Genomic DNA, 14,260 nt, shown 5'->3' with positions numbered 1-14,260 from the left:
TCGGAAGCTCGAAACTTAAAATTACACTCACAGTACATTCGGTTAGAGTGTGAAAGGGGTTCGTGAGTTTGGAATAGAAGAGTATAAAAGTATTTTTCAAGTTCCGAGTACTTTAACCCTTTGACTGCCATGTTTTAAAATATTTTCTTCAATTTCAATATAAAAATCCTGAAATAATTTGAAAAATAGTAACGCACTCTAAAGAAACTTTTCACCGAATAGTTTCATTTGAAAAATTATTTATGCATATATGAGATTTGGGAAACTCTATTTTGTTTGAGAAATATTTGAAGGTGTTGAGAGAAATTATTTTTTTCAACGAGAAAGAGGCTTTGCCGTAAAAGGGTTAAGGTCGAGTAGAATTGGGATTGACAAATTCGAAGAGCCACAACGATTCACAGACGTTGTTACACAGACAGACATCGACGTTACGCTAAATTAGGTATCAATTTGTTAACGAAACTCGCCAGTAAAATAGCCGTTGTTAAATTCTAAACATAAGTGTACGTTAGTAGGTACCAAGGTTGAAAAAACAATCTGAGCGCTAAACGTCCAATGAAATGAATAAATCTACGGTATACTTATGCACGGGGGCTTGATTAAACAGAACGTGATATTTAAACACGATAAAACAGTAAACGAACTGCGAAACACTAAAGAGCAAACGTCAATCCTCTCTCACACGACACGGACTCACCATCAGCATCCTCCTGGGAGGCTAGCCTCAAGAATTCCTGAAGATGTTTAGGCAACTTCTTGATATCGATAACCTCGTCACCGTCGATCACGTATCGGCTCGGTGTCTGATCGGCCCTGACCCTAGCTTCGCCAAAGTGACCTTCGGCCTCGGATTCGCTCTCGTCAAGCTTGATGCCAAATTTATCGAGTCTATTTTTCGCCCGTTCTATAAACTCGTTCTCTATGCTTCCGGCCCGGGCCCGATTCCCGCGTTCCTCGTCCCTCCTGGGTAGCTCCTTGTGGGAGCTTATCTTGACGACTTTGTGCTGCTTGCGTTCCTCCCGTTCCTGAACCTTGTTCACGTACTCGTTGTACATCTGTTCCCGAAACTTTTCACCACTCGTCGGTATCGCCGATATCGCGGATTTGGGCCGGTCCGTTTTCGCCGCGTTCTGAACCCGCGGTTGGACCCTCTCGACCACGTTCCCCGACCTCTTCGACAGGACGAACCTCTCCTCCCTGCTCTCAGAGCTCCTCGACTCTTCCTCGGTCCTGCACCCGTTCTCATTGGAGGTCTTCTTCGAGGCCTCAACGCGTCCGTCCTTCTTCATGAACTCCGACTTGTCCCGAGTCACGTTCTTCGACTCTTCGTGCCAGCTGTCCTTGTGCCTGTAACCGTTCTCGTCCTCCAGACGTTCCCTGGACATCCACGAGTCCGAACCGGAAGCCGACTGGCGATCGGTCAAGTTCACCGAAGGTCCGCCGATAACGCTGTGTGGTCTCGGCTTCATCCTGTCCACCTGCTGGACCACCTCCTCGAACGCCTTCTGCTCCTCCTCCTCGGCGATGATAACGTTCTTGAGCTGATCCTCGAGCTCCTCGATGTAGCTCAGCTGTCTGTCGAAGTATTCCTGTGGCAGAGAGAACCTCCGGCGATCGTCCATCTGCCGTTTCATGTCAGACTGAAGCTGCTTCAGGTTGTCCATGATCTCTATGGCGGTAAGTTTCTTCACCTTGTCTGCCTCCGGATGCCGTCGTTTCTCCAGGTGACTTCGCGGTGGGTTTTGGTCAAATATACTCGTGGTATCGATGCAGGATCGGTCGACGTTAACGGTCCTCTTCACCTTCGGCGGTACTTCCGGCTTGTCGTTTATCAGTGCCGAGTTCACGTTGTGCTTGGCGTCGTTTTTCCGCGGTACCGGCGTCCTCCTCTCGAACTCAAAGTTCGTCGCCGATTTGTCGATGATGGCACTGTTGCAAGATATCGGGTTCTTGCTGAACGGTGTGATCGGCCGGTCACGCGGCTTGTCTACATTCTCGATCAGCGCACTGTTAACCTGATGAACCGTGTCTCCGACTCCGGACTTCCGCGCCGTTCCCGGATTCGTCGTTTCGGAGCTTTTCACCGTGGTCACATTGCTCGTCGTTCTGTGTTCGACCCGCTCCTCTCTGGTGATATTAACCGACTTTGCACAGCCGCTGAAATTCCCCTCGGACGAACGTGGCGCGTTGTTAACAGCGTTCTTGTTTACTGCCCGCTGATCGCCGCCAACGCAGACGGGCTTATTATCAGTGGTTTCATGTTTACGCCTGGCGGATTCCTCTATTAATAAATTACCACTCATCTTCTGGGCGTTATTCGTATCATCGACCGAGTTTCGCCTCGCCAAGTTTAGCCAATCGGAAAGTCGCGTTGCTCTCAGCCTCTCCTGACTTTCTTCCAAAGAAGGAACCCGCGTCATTGTCTTGGCTGCTGTGCCCGATGCTGGACTCTTGTGACCTGCGACCGACCCGTTGCACTTGGCACCGTAGTAATTGTATATCGCGTCCCTGTTCCTCGGCACTATCGTCTCTTTTCCACGAGCTCCTGGACCGGCAACTGAGTTTTCCTTTATAATTTCCAACAGCCGATTGCCCGGCATCGGAATGTGCCAATCCCCACTCCAGCGCGTCGAGCAACCACCATTCCTGCCGTCATTCACACCCACGGACTCATAGGCCGAGCCAACAGTTTCGTTTTCACCGCGCACCTCGACGCCGCTTTGCCTCTTCGCACTCTTTCCATCCCTCTTATCGTCCTCGTGATAGCTTCGACGTTCGACAAACTTTCTGTGAAGGTCAAGCAAGTTATCGGCACTGACGTGGCTGCCTTTCGTCGTCTGCTGGGACGGCGAGAGACACACGAAAACCTGAGGGTTCTCCCTGGTTTGGACTCCTATCCAACTTCGCGGTCTCCGCTTGTCCATGTCCTCGGTCGTCGGATCCTCGACAGTTTTCGGTGCCTCGGGAACCTTTGGAATCGTATCCACGTCCTTCGCGTCGTTGACGGTGTCGTGAATGGTCTGTAAATTCTTGAATATATTGAATTTCGGAAGTGTTATCTCGTTGATGATATGTTCACCGTACGGTAGCGATAGAATTTTTCTGATGCACAAGTCCTTCAGTAGATCAGGTTTCGCATCCGTTAACCCTTCGGATTCTTCCACGTTCTTTCCAAACCGATCCGTCTGATAAAACTCCTCGACGGGAGAGTAGGGTATCGGTTGCGGGGAGTCCTGATCGTTCTTCGCGACTTCCTTGGGGTCTAGGTCCTCCTTGAGAAGCTTCAACTTCCGCTTTAATTGAGGTGAATTGTTGGAAGGATCTTCCGGATTCTCCTCGTCGCGAAGTATGGAGTTGATGTCGGTCAGCGATGACCTTTCAGGGTTGTATTTAGCCGTGCTCAGAGAAGCGGTGCTGCTCGACGAGTCCTGCTGAGTAAGAAATTCGGTAGGACTAAGAGCGCTCGAGGTGCACAAAGCCGTCTCAAACTCCTGTACCTCACTATTATTCCCACGCTTATCCGGCGCCGCTTCTGCAGCCTGAAGGTTATTCTTAGCCGCAAGTCGGGCAGCATCCACCGACGCGTCGATACAATCCGTCGTTGCTGTATGCGGTTTTTTTCCACCTCCTTCACCGCAAAAAGCTCCCTCGAACTCGTCCCCCGATTCCGCGACTCCGTTACCGACTTCCTCCGCCCGACCACCGTCCGCATACGAATGACTTTCACCCGACGAACGTTCGCCGTTCTCCTTCAACGTCGAATGACACGAGTTTGGCAATACCTTAGGAATTCCGTCACCTCGCTCATGCGCCGTTTCGGGGGTGGCGTCACCGCCGTCAGACCGCTGAGTAACAACAGCATTCTCGGAGTTTCGCGTCGCCTCGTTGCACTCGCTCTCGCTCGACGCCCTTGAACTGGGTTCCATAAGCTCGTCGATAATGTCCCTTATATTCTTCGGCAGCACCCCGAGATCGAACCCCTCAAGGAACCCCTGCACATCCTGATAAGTCGTGTTCCGCTGCGTAAGAACCGTCAGCAGCGTCTTTATGAAGTCGACGGTATTCTGCTCCGTCTTGACGTTCGACTGGCATACCCGCACCTTGTTTTTACCCGTCCTCGACTGCAGGCCGCAGGTGCTCCGCGTTAAGTTAACGTTTTCGTATATCGAGTCGGCGATGCAATCCTGGGAATGCCCGTCGTCGTTATCCCGCGATTTCGGCACGGGAGGTCGTTCCGGGATGACGATCGTCTCGTTCTCTTCGGCAAAGTGTACACTTTTCCTCCGCGCCGGTGGTGTCGGCGGTACTTTCGGCGCGGAATCAACGCTGACCGGCAGCGGCGGAACCACCGGTAGGTTCTCCGGGTAATCGACTTCCGGCGGAGTTGGTGGCCGCTGAGGAGCCGCTTCCGGCTCGCTGTTAAAACTCGACGATCTCTTGGGGGGGTTCGGTGCTCGCCTGGTTTCGACGTCGGGGTCGTTTACATGATTACCAGAGGTCGTGAAGGTCGGGGACTTTTGTGCGGGATTCTTCAGGTCCTCTACGACCGGCAATTCCCTAACGGTAGCGGTAACCTTGACGATTTCCGGTCGCTTGAATTCGACGTTCTCGTAGACGTTGTCGCTCTCCTTAGCCGTCGGAGAGTCTGGACCGTCATTGAGAAAGACGATCTCAGGAGCTTCGATCTTCACCTTGGTCTGACCCTCCCGAAATTCCTCAATATTTTCCCTCTGCCTGCGTTCCTCTCGCCTGTACTTGCTTATCTCCTCGTTAATGAAGTCTCTGATGTGCTGCTCGTCGTCTTCCGACAATTTTTCACCCTCCTCCTGTATAATACCGAGGAACCTGTTCGCTGCCTGGGTCTGAGCGAAATAGGATTCCAGGATCGCCCTCTTCCTCGCCTTCTTCGCAGCCTTGCTTTCCGCCGTCGTTTTCTCATCCTCGGCAAGCTGACACTCGTCCCTGGCCTCTTCCGGCGACGAGGGTAGATTCAGACCCTCGATAAAGGACCTCAGCTTCTCCTCGACGTCCTTCGACATCGGTGGTTCAGGCTTAAGGAGTTCCTCCTCCTCGGCGGTAAGCGGTGCCGGTGTCTCAACACCTTCCGCATCCTGTTTCAGACCGTCGTAGTACTTCTCGAGGCTCATATGCTCCTCGACACCGTCCACCGTTTTCACTTCCGGTATATTTTCGATCTGGACAATCTCACCGACCGGTTCCTTCTCGACGTCGGATTCCGCCTCTATCACTACGACCCTGCTGTTGTCGGGCTCGATGTCGCTGTCGCTGACCTCGTGAATGTCGAGGCTGTTGTTCTTCGCTAGTAGGGCCAGAGCGAAGTTGCGCTCACCAAGGGTGTTAACCTTCGACGTTACCGCCGAGGAGAGCGGTTCGATCGGCTCGACGACGGTCATGACGGGCTCGACGCCCTTCGTTATTCCCGTTTCGAGGATCCCGACGCCGGGAATGTGGTCGACCTTGGCCTCGCAGGGCGTGTTCCTGACGGTGGTGATCTCGCATATCCTGGTCCCGGTGTCCAGCGATCGTTTCTCGATTCGGCACCGATTCTTCGGCTTCTTCACAGAGAAATTCAAGTTTTCGTAAACGACGTCATCCTTCTCCGAGTCGACGTTTTCCGGCGTCGACCTGCCGTTCACCGTCGCGACTTCCGATTCATCATCACCGGCGGGCTTTTCGTCGATAATTGTTTCGTGCGTAGGCGGAGCGACATCCGAGGAGGCTTCGATGTCCGAGGTGCATTTCCCCCCGGTCGACGTTTGGTACCGTTTACGGTTCCTGTTTCTACGGTTCTTCCGCGATCGCGAATTGTTCGGCATTCTGCCGTAAGCTTCTTCCGCGTCTGTTGCGTAATCCAATTCCTCAAAATGATCCTCTATTCCTAAAGATTGTACATACAGCACCGGGTGAACGCGTTTCATCTAGCAAATAAATCGACCGAACGACTGACCGAAGCGGGCTTATTTTTATTTTATTTTACTTTCTTTGTTACTTTTTTTTTTTTTTTGTTTTTTGCAAAAGACGACGAAAGTTTGGTTAAATTCTTAAATCTACGGTCACTCGGCACAAAAATTCATTACGTAACACACTTGTACGTATGCGTGTCCATTTCTGATCCCATTATATCGTGTATATTCACGACGTCGTTGAATACAAACAATGCAAAACATACACACTTTTGCTAATAAAATTTATATCAATAATTACGATCGAATTCCGGTCATTTTAATCAGCGATTCGGTAGATTAATCACGAATGAGTGCGTAATCGATGTAAAAATGACGTGATAAGACGTCGCACGATTGCACGATCAGGATGAATAATGAACACGAGGTCGTAACAATTCATATTACGTGTATACGTATATCTATATATAGTTTAGGTATACATATAATGCAAAACATATTCACAAGCCACAGTTATTACAATTTCCACGAGCTATTAACGAGTTACATGTATATTTATTATTAATGTACGATCATGCCTCTGGCCACTCCGGTTTGAATCCAAACTGATCTCATCTGCACGCGAGAGCGATAAGTGAAATAATGGGGTATAGATGAGAATTGCGAAGTATAACGAAAAAAAAAAACAAACAAAAAGAGAAGAACAAAATAAACGCATAAAAAAATGTCGAAGGAAAAAGAACCGCAACAAACCGTCGTAAATCACTAACGAAAAAGATAGATCAAGTGGGAGGGAAAAAATGCGTCTCGCCATTCGCACACCGCCTCCAGCAACGACGAAGTCAGGCAAGTAACTGTCAAAACCGTGTGTAAAATTCACCAGCGCGGATCCACCTTGCGTTGATAAGAAACGATAAGAATGAGATCACGGGCAGCGTGTCGCGGAGCAACCGAGATGACAGCTGCGATCGTAACACCGATAATACAGGTGTGTATGTTCGATTAGAATACTACACGTATACCTGGCTTTATACGTGCATGCTAACATTGGTGGTCTTTATTGCTTGGGCGAGATAAAAGTTAAGTAGGTAAGTAACAGATATGTACTCCGGATTTTTCACTAACCACGTGACCCGAGAGTCATCGGTGCCTGTTGTACATGTCGCGTCGTGTCTCGCAATCAACCTGTTTGCGCGCGTGTGCGTGTGTGTGTTTTTTATGTCCGCAAACATTTGAGCAGCCGTGTTATCGCTTCGTGTACCTTGCGTAGCTGTACGAGGTAGAGGTGGGATAATATCTACGTGGTTGTAATTTGGGAGGTAAAAAAGCAGCCGGTACGTTTGCACGGATCCCGTTGTTGTTATTGGCGTCATGCAGTCTCTTCGTGCATCGATACGTTTTATATTACATCGAGAGAGTGATAAGTTCGGAGATGATTTTCGTTAGTATACAGTTTTTATATATCGGGGAAAAAAATTGTTAGATCTACCGCAATATTTTTGTGCAGGTTTTGTAATTAAGTCAAAGGGGGAAACTCACTTTTGACGTCACCGTTGCTCTGATTCGTCGATGTGTTCAGGCCACCGTTTTGATTGATATATACTTTGTCATTTTTCGTATCATCTGAAACATTGGGAAACAGAAATTGTACAAGTTTGGTAAAACGTCGATCGATTATGCATATTAATATAATAATAGCAATGCAGACGGTATCCGAGTTTTCGTCATTCATTTTGTTTGGAAATTTTTATGAAATTTCACCTCGCAAAGCTGCAATTCCATTCCCTAGTTTAATCGTCAGTCATTCAATACTTCCTGTCATAAACCAGACAAAAAAAAAGGTGATATTAAAGAAAAACCGAAATTAATAACCGGGGTTAAACATCGGTGCGTGAGCATTTTTGACCGAAGTATAACAATTTCGATCGTCGAAGCGATAACGCGAGCCGGAAGTTCATATTTGTACGCGAGTAACGCAATACGTTCGAAGTTGGGTTTTCGGCTCACCTGATGAAACCGCGCGATCCAAACGGCACTAGATCACTGAAACGCAGACTGAAATCGACACAATTTCCACCGAGTTCTTGCCGGCGATGAACGAAATGAATTCCGCACAATATTCCACGTAAATTTGAAGAAATTTTCTTATTACCGACGGCCCAATGTTACGCGTTTGAAGCCGACCCACCGAGTACCGAGTGTGGAAATGCACGCAAACCGAGGTGAGCTTTCCGCCGTGATTTTAGCCGCATCCCCACCTATGAGGCCCTCCGATCACGCATCGCGACATTTCCGAGCCCCACTTCCTTCCGTCTCTCTATATTCATCCCTCTTCGTCCATTTTCCCCTCTCGATACCTCCCGCTGCCTACTCGCTTCATTACGCCAGCATGCCTGATCATATTTTATCACACATATTCATGTATCGGTAAATTCACACGTAATCTGCACAAAGGACAGGAAAATCGGAATCGAGATAAACGACGGTCGGGGTTTCGTTAAACTTCGTTTTTAGGTCGATTTCGATATCGCTCCACAACATCTGAGGCTAATCGACCAGCCTAATTTTCTCCAATTAATTCAATACACCACGACCTATAACCTAGGACTTCGTGTACACGTTACCTTAATTTTTAGTCAATAATAATAGGTCAGAGATCTTCAATCAACTCTCACCTTAATCATTCTTTGTCTGTTATGTACTCCCAGTCTTATTTTACAGTAATTTGTTTAGTCGTTATAAGATTCTCTAACCAATTTTATACTATTCAGAAGCAAGTACACCGTTATTTTTCATAATAATAACTATTCATAACAAAATCAGGCTTTTGCATTTTTTTTTTTTTTTTTATTTATAACAAAAATGCGTAAATGAAAGATTCTAATTAGCTCTCGCAAGCGGCTCTCGAACTGAGTCTAAGAAATAGGCTTGAAAATAAAGTCTTGCGATATGGAAAAAAAAAAAAAAATGACCATTTTCTTCTCTACAGATAGACCGCGGTAGCATGATATTCTGATCGAGCGTGACAAAACGTAGAATTAGGTCGTAGGGTTGGATCGGATTGCATAATTGCATTACGCACAGACGCATATCATTCTCCTCAAATCTAAACGCGTTACACATATTTGACCGTGGCGCTAAAATGGGAGCGGAGCACAAAAAGGCGGCGGAAGGGGGGAAGAAAGGGAAGCGAAGAGGGGGGTGATAAAAGGGGCCCGGTGAACCGACCATGCGGAAGATGGATGACGACTTGCGGAAGCGAGGGCTTGGCGGATTTGGCCCGTGACGACGCACCCATCTGCATGACGGTGCCCCATGGAACCCCGTACGAATCTATGGGATACTCGGCGTAAAACGTTTTTATTGATATGCCGACGTGTCCGAGCGTTTAACATGCATTGGCCGATAATCGCGCTTATACAATAACGGGCGAATTACACAACGAATTGATATTTCGGTGGGAAATGGGTTTTCCAATTTTTCATGACATTCTTTTTTGACCACATTATTTTTCTTCTCTTTGGTAGCCAATCGAATTCTTGCAAACAAAACGTACACTGCACGCGTCAAATCGTCGTCACTTAAGTTTCTCGCAAACTTAATATATATATATGTATGTTAATATATATACACATATGTTATGCATATCGATCACGTCATTGGGATTGATCTATTCTTGGCATTTTTTACGCCGCTGATGATATCGATTTGAAATAACTACTGGTATCGGTTGCGTAAGTCGTACCTAATGTCCGGTGATCAATTGTCGAGTATTATAAACCTCGCGCCCACGGTGTTCGGAATTATGCACGGTCAAGTTGTACAATATTATCGAAATTATCATTATTATTACCAATTTGTTCTTTGTCTTCCTCGGATGATTTAGGAATATTTCTTGTACGATTTAGAATAGAATTTTCGAAAAAATGGAACGAAAATCGAAACTGATCTTACCGAACAATTTCATTGATTCAAGATCGTGTCTTAAAATCCATTGAAACGTTGAATTTGTCGCATTTTTCTCAATTGAAAAAAAAAATGTACAAGTCAATTGAAAGACTTTACTTTGAATCGGTGTATTTCACTTCGAACGAACGAATATAAAGATGAATTGACCCGAATGAAACACGATGCTTGACCCACGAGAATTCAGTCGGAAAGAAGGAAGGGCAATGAAAAGTTTGCGACCGAGATGAGATTACCGCAAAGTTTACGCGCTAATAAGTTCAGGATATGATAAAATTCCCGAGTCATTGTTGTCACATGATCCACTTTGACACAGGGATCCTTTGTAAAGCAAACTCGGATGCTACCCGAGTTACTTGATCGATAAAGGAACAATTTCCTGTATCGTTTCAAACGGTTGAAACGTAGGTACGCGACGGGCATAGAACGCGACGGAAAATAACAACAAGAGCAACAACAACGACAACAACGGAGATAGCTATTTCCGGGAAGCATTGTTCGACCGAGAATACTGTATAAATGCGCGCATCTCCGTAGGCAGAACGCTTTGATGAGCTTGACCGGTTGTCAGCCAGCGAGGTTTGGTGTGTCCTTTAGTCATTGCTCTCCATTAATCACTCGCTGATGTATTATTTCATCCGCGAAAGAAGGCGCGGCCGACCTGATACTTCGTAAGAATATAATTACCGTCGTAATCACGAGCGATAAGGGAAACAAATTATTGGTTCGTGAAAATTTCGTACTTCGGATCGATTGGAACAAATAAAATCCTTTTTCCTAATATCAGAATTTTTACCTCTCTTCTACCGGATTCTCAGTTACATCTTAGCTTTGTTCGACAAATGAAAGATTTTTGAAACGACGAAAGGACCTCTCCAATTTTTTTTTCCAAAGATCGACATTCCATTCCGTACAGAAATCAAGACCAAACCAGATCCAAGGATGATCGTTTCTCCCTGAATCGAGACCCGAGTACAAACACGTACCTATCAATGTTCTGACATCCAACGGACGGAGGATTTCGTTACATAAATCGATATCCGTAACCGCGATGAGATTATCGATACTCATGGACTTCTTGATGGCAATCGCCTTGTTCATATCCTCGGCTTCCCGTTGCACGTTCCGTAGACTATCGACAACGATTCTCTCGCACTCGTTATCCTGTTCCTCTTGTTCCTCCACCTGAACATTGAATCGTACAGACTTTCCCTCTCGTTTCGTGTTCGGGGACTGTTTCGTCTTATCGTACAGATTCCTCTTCAGAATCGATTCGTTGTTACCGAACAAGTTGATCATCGCTCTTTCGATCTTTACCTGTTCCTGTATCGTTTCGTCCAACGGTTCTAGGCAAAATTCGCTTGATATCCCGACGGTGTTCATTTTTCTGAAATCCAAGGTGCTCAGTTTGCTCTCGAATCCGCGGTTCGCATCGTTCGTTTTCTCATATTCCGGCACTGCGATCGTGTTCATCCGTTCGAGATCCTGTCCGTTAAGCCCGTCGTTAGCATAATCACTCGCATCCTTGTGATAATCCTTGAAACGGGGCGGTGGATCGATGAAAAATCTGAGAGCCTCTAAGTGCTTGTAATACTCGTCTTCGAGATCATTCACCTTCTCGTTTTTCCGCGCGGGATTTCCGCCGATCGTCTCCTCCGATCTCCGATTGTTCAAAATCTTGATCCTCTCGATATGCTCCGGCGACAAGGGCTCGAGATAAAATTTACTCGACTCGTCGCTGGATCTTTTCCAAGATTTATCATTCGGGTCGTTGTGTAATAAAACGCCTCCGGATTTTTCCCCCCTTAGCAGATCGCGCTTCTTTACCCTTCGCCGGGTTTCAACGAGTTTCTCCTTTGGCTTAGACTTCCTCGATTTCCACGGAGCTGCGAAAGCTCGAAATACTCTTGGCAGCGATCTTTTCGAAGGGAAGGACGACTTCTTCGGGGAATTCATAACAGGTCGCTTTGTTATTATCAACGGATTTGCGATCTCGTTTGAGCCGAGGCGTCGCGACGATCCCGGATGATCCTGATCGACGCTTGATAAGCACTGAGAACAGGCGAGCAGCTTCATTTCTTCCACCCAAGGTTCAAGCTTGATATTTGGCTCTTTTCTCCGACCGAAATTTTCATTACTGTTCAATAATTGCACAACGTTTAATCAGCTGTTTAAATTTCACATGAAATTTCATTTCCCTCATCTCGGATTTATTGTTCACGGATTTAGCGGGAAGGTAAAAAGCCTGTCGCTAGATCAGGCTCAATGTCAAATTTCACCGTTGACTAATTAACGTCCTCAATAAATGTCCGTGAGGATAATCGAGACGTCAAGGGGGGAACGGTGTGCAGGTTATTCTTTCATTTTTCGATTAGTTTCGATTTCTATTTGAAATCTTATCTCATGAAACGTTGTCAATGATTTTTTTATCGGCAAAGTTTGCACACCGCAGTTCGGCTCGACGCATCAATAATTAAAACACGTCCCGAAGTTTCACGTTGCATCGTGACGTCCCATGATTCAACACGTGGTTTGTCATATTATTTCCATATATACATACAGATATATATATGTGTATATAAAAACCCACATGCGTGAAACATAAAGTATTGAATTACATTTGAACGGCACCAAGCGTAATCAATAATTAAAACAATCCGAGGGTGAAATATTAATTAAACGTAATTTCACTTGTAAATTAGTAAAAAAAAAACGCGGTCAATTTCATATTTACTATTCGTATATTCACAGCACAAACTTCAGTAGGTACGTCACAATTATTACGAAGCAGAACGTCACGTGTTTAAAAGACACGTGCTGCTTGATCGATTCCTCTTTCGAATCCGTGCGAAATTCGAAGTGTGCAGATCGAGGAGAAAAATTTGTCACTACGAATAAACGAGACCGATCCGACAATCGGTTCGTCGAGAAGGTGAAAAAGATCGAATGAACGATGCGCGGGTCTTGGTAAAAGTGAAAGAAGTTCGTAAGTACGATCGCTTTGGCCGGTAGTCGGAGAACGTCTAGTATAAGCGAGAAAGGGTGCGCCAAGAGTATAACGATGGGAAACCACGGGTCCGTGACGTCGGGTAATTTCGTTCCTAAGATATCCGATCGTCCCAACTTCGCGTAGGCATTAAAAGAGAGAAGGAAGCACAACAAAGCCGGCCCAATTGGCAGCCGCCTATGGGACCAAGACAAAGTTTCGGGCCCCGCTTCGAAAGTCCACCGATCAACGATCGGGGATCCTCATTCGTTAGTTTCGAGGCATTCCGTTCTGTAATTTGGCAATTTTAAGCGTGGGCTGTCTCCTCGTCATCGTCGTCTTGCCTTTTTCGGGGAGACTGCACGCTTATATTTATTTATTTATTTTTGCTCGCTTGTCTTGGTATTCATTTTCTCCAACCGTTAGGTAAGTCTTGCCGGACGGCAATAGTGGCCAATCGTAATTTTGTGCCCATTGAGAAATCTATTGAAATCTTTCTCAGCCTTAATTCGTCTTGTAAACACAAGTACGTACGTTGCAAGTGTTCGTGAAATTTGATATTTTGCAACATTTTCGAATAGATTTATCTTCCACTAAATTTTACCCTGTTACGCACGAATTATTATAAAATCATAATGAAACGTGTTTATGACGATGTAACGATAAATTTTTGGACAGAGAGAAACAAGAGTATTAAAAATTTCCAAAATGAAATTGAAACTATTTACACAGCTCAGAAGCTGAGCTCGTATCGACAACATTGAGAACAAGTAATTATTGAAAAACGACCCACGTGTACGTTGAATGGTTGCAGCATTGAAAGGAGCCGCGCATAGAATAAGATTATAATTGAATTCTACGACCCGTCTGTAATGAACAGCCGTAATTTGATTTCAATTATTCAAGTACAATCAAACCAAGCTCCCCAATTGCGAAATCTGTAAGCTACAACCAATGGATTCAACCGAAATTGTTTTATCACCGAAATGCCCGAGCAATTTCTGGGCCTGATAGATTTTCGACTTTATCTAAATTGCCACGGGAGTTTCGGGACTCTATGTAATATAATACATCGGACGGAACGATGCAGAGTACGTAGATTTGAAGGAAATCAGAGATAACAAGGACCGACGATCAGCATAATTTATTCAAAATCGGTCCAAGCTCACCTTTCCGCCCCTCGCGGAATTCCGGTTATCGGAGAAAAGGGGCCTTTGTCGAAATAAATATCGGCTTTCGATTACCACTGAGTTTCGCTCGAGTTCAACACTCTAACTCGAGTTTAAGGAAACTCACCCTCGACTATAATCGGTTGATGGTATTTCTAATTCAACCTCTGACTGCGCCTAATTCGTTTTAGCCTTGAAGTTAAACAGCTCGACCC

General features: G+C 46.0%; 1 protein-coding gene across 1 annotated transcript in view; it reads right to left on the bottom strand.

Moving 5' to 3' along the window:
• Positions 1 to 14,260, bottom strand: part of LOC124183851 — a 70,950-nt gene that overhangs the window by 39,033 nt on the left and 17,657 nt on the right. Inside the window, exons 5-6 of the mRNA XM_046572932.1 lie at positions 7,464 to 7,547; positions 698 to 5,899 (exon numbers count right to left, since the gene is read on the bottom strand). Coding sequence (XP_046428888.1) covers positions 698 to 5,899; positions 7,464 to 7,547 — 5,286 coding nt within the window. The remainder of the gene's footprint in view (positions 1 to 697; positions 5,900 to 7,463; positions 7,548 to 14,260) is intronic.

This window comes from Neodiprion fabricii, chromosome 1 (genome assembly GCF_021155785.1).
Source record: "Neodiprion fabricii isolate iyNeoFabr1 chromosome 1, iyNeoFabr1.1, whole genome shotgun sequence".
Classification (NCBI taxonomy): Eukaryota; Metazoa; Arthropoda; class Insecta; order Hymenoptera; family Diprionidae; genus Neodiprion; species Neodiprion fabricii.
This window is presented reverse-complemented; position numbering and strand designations above follow the sequence as displayed.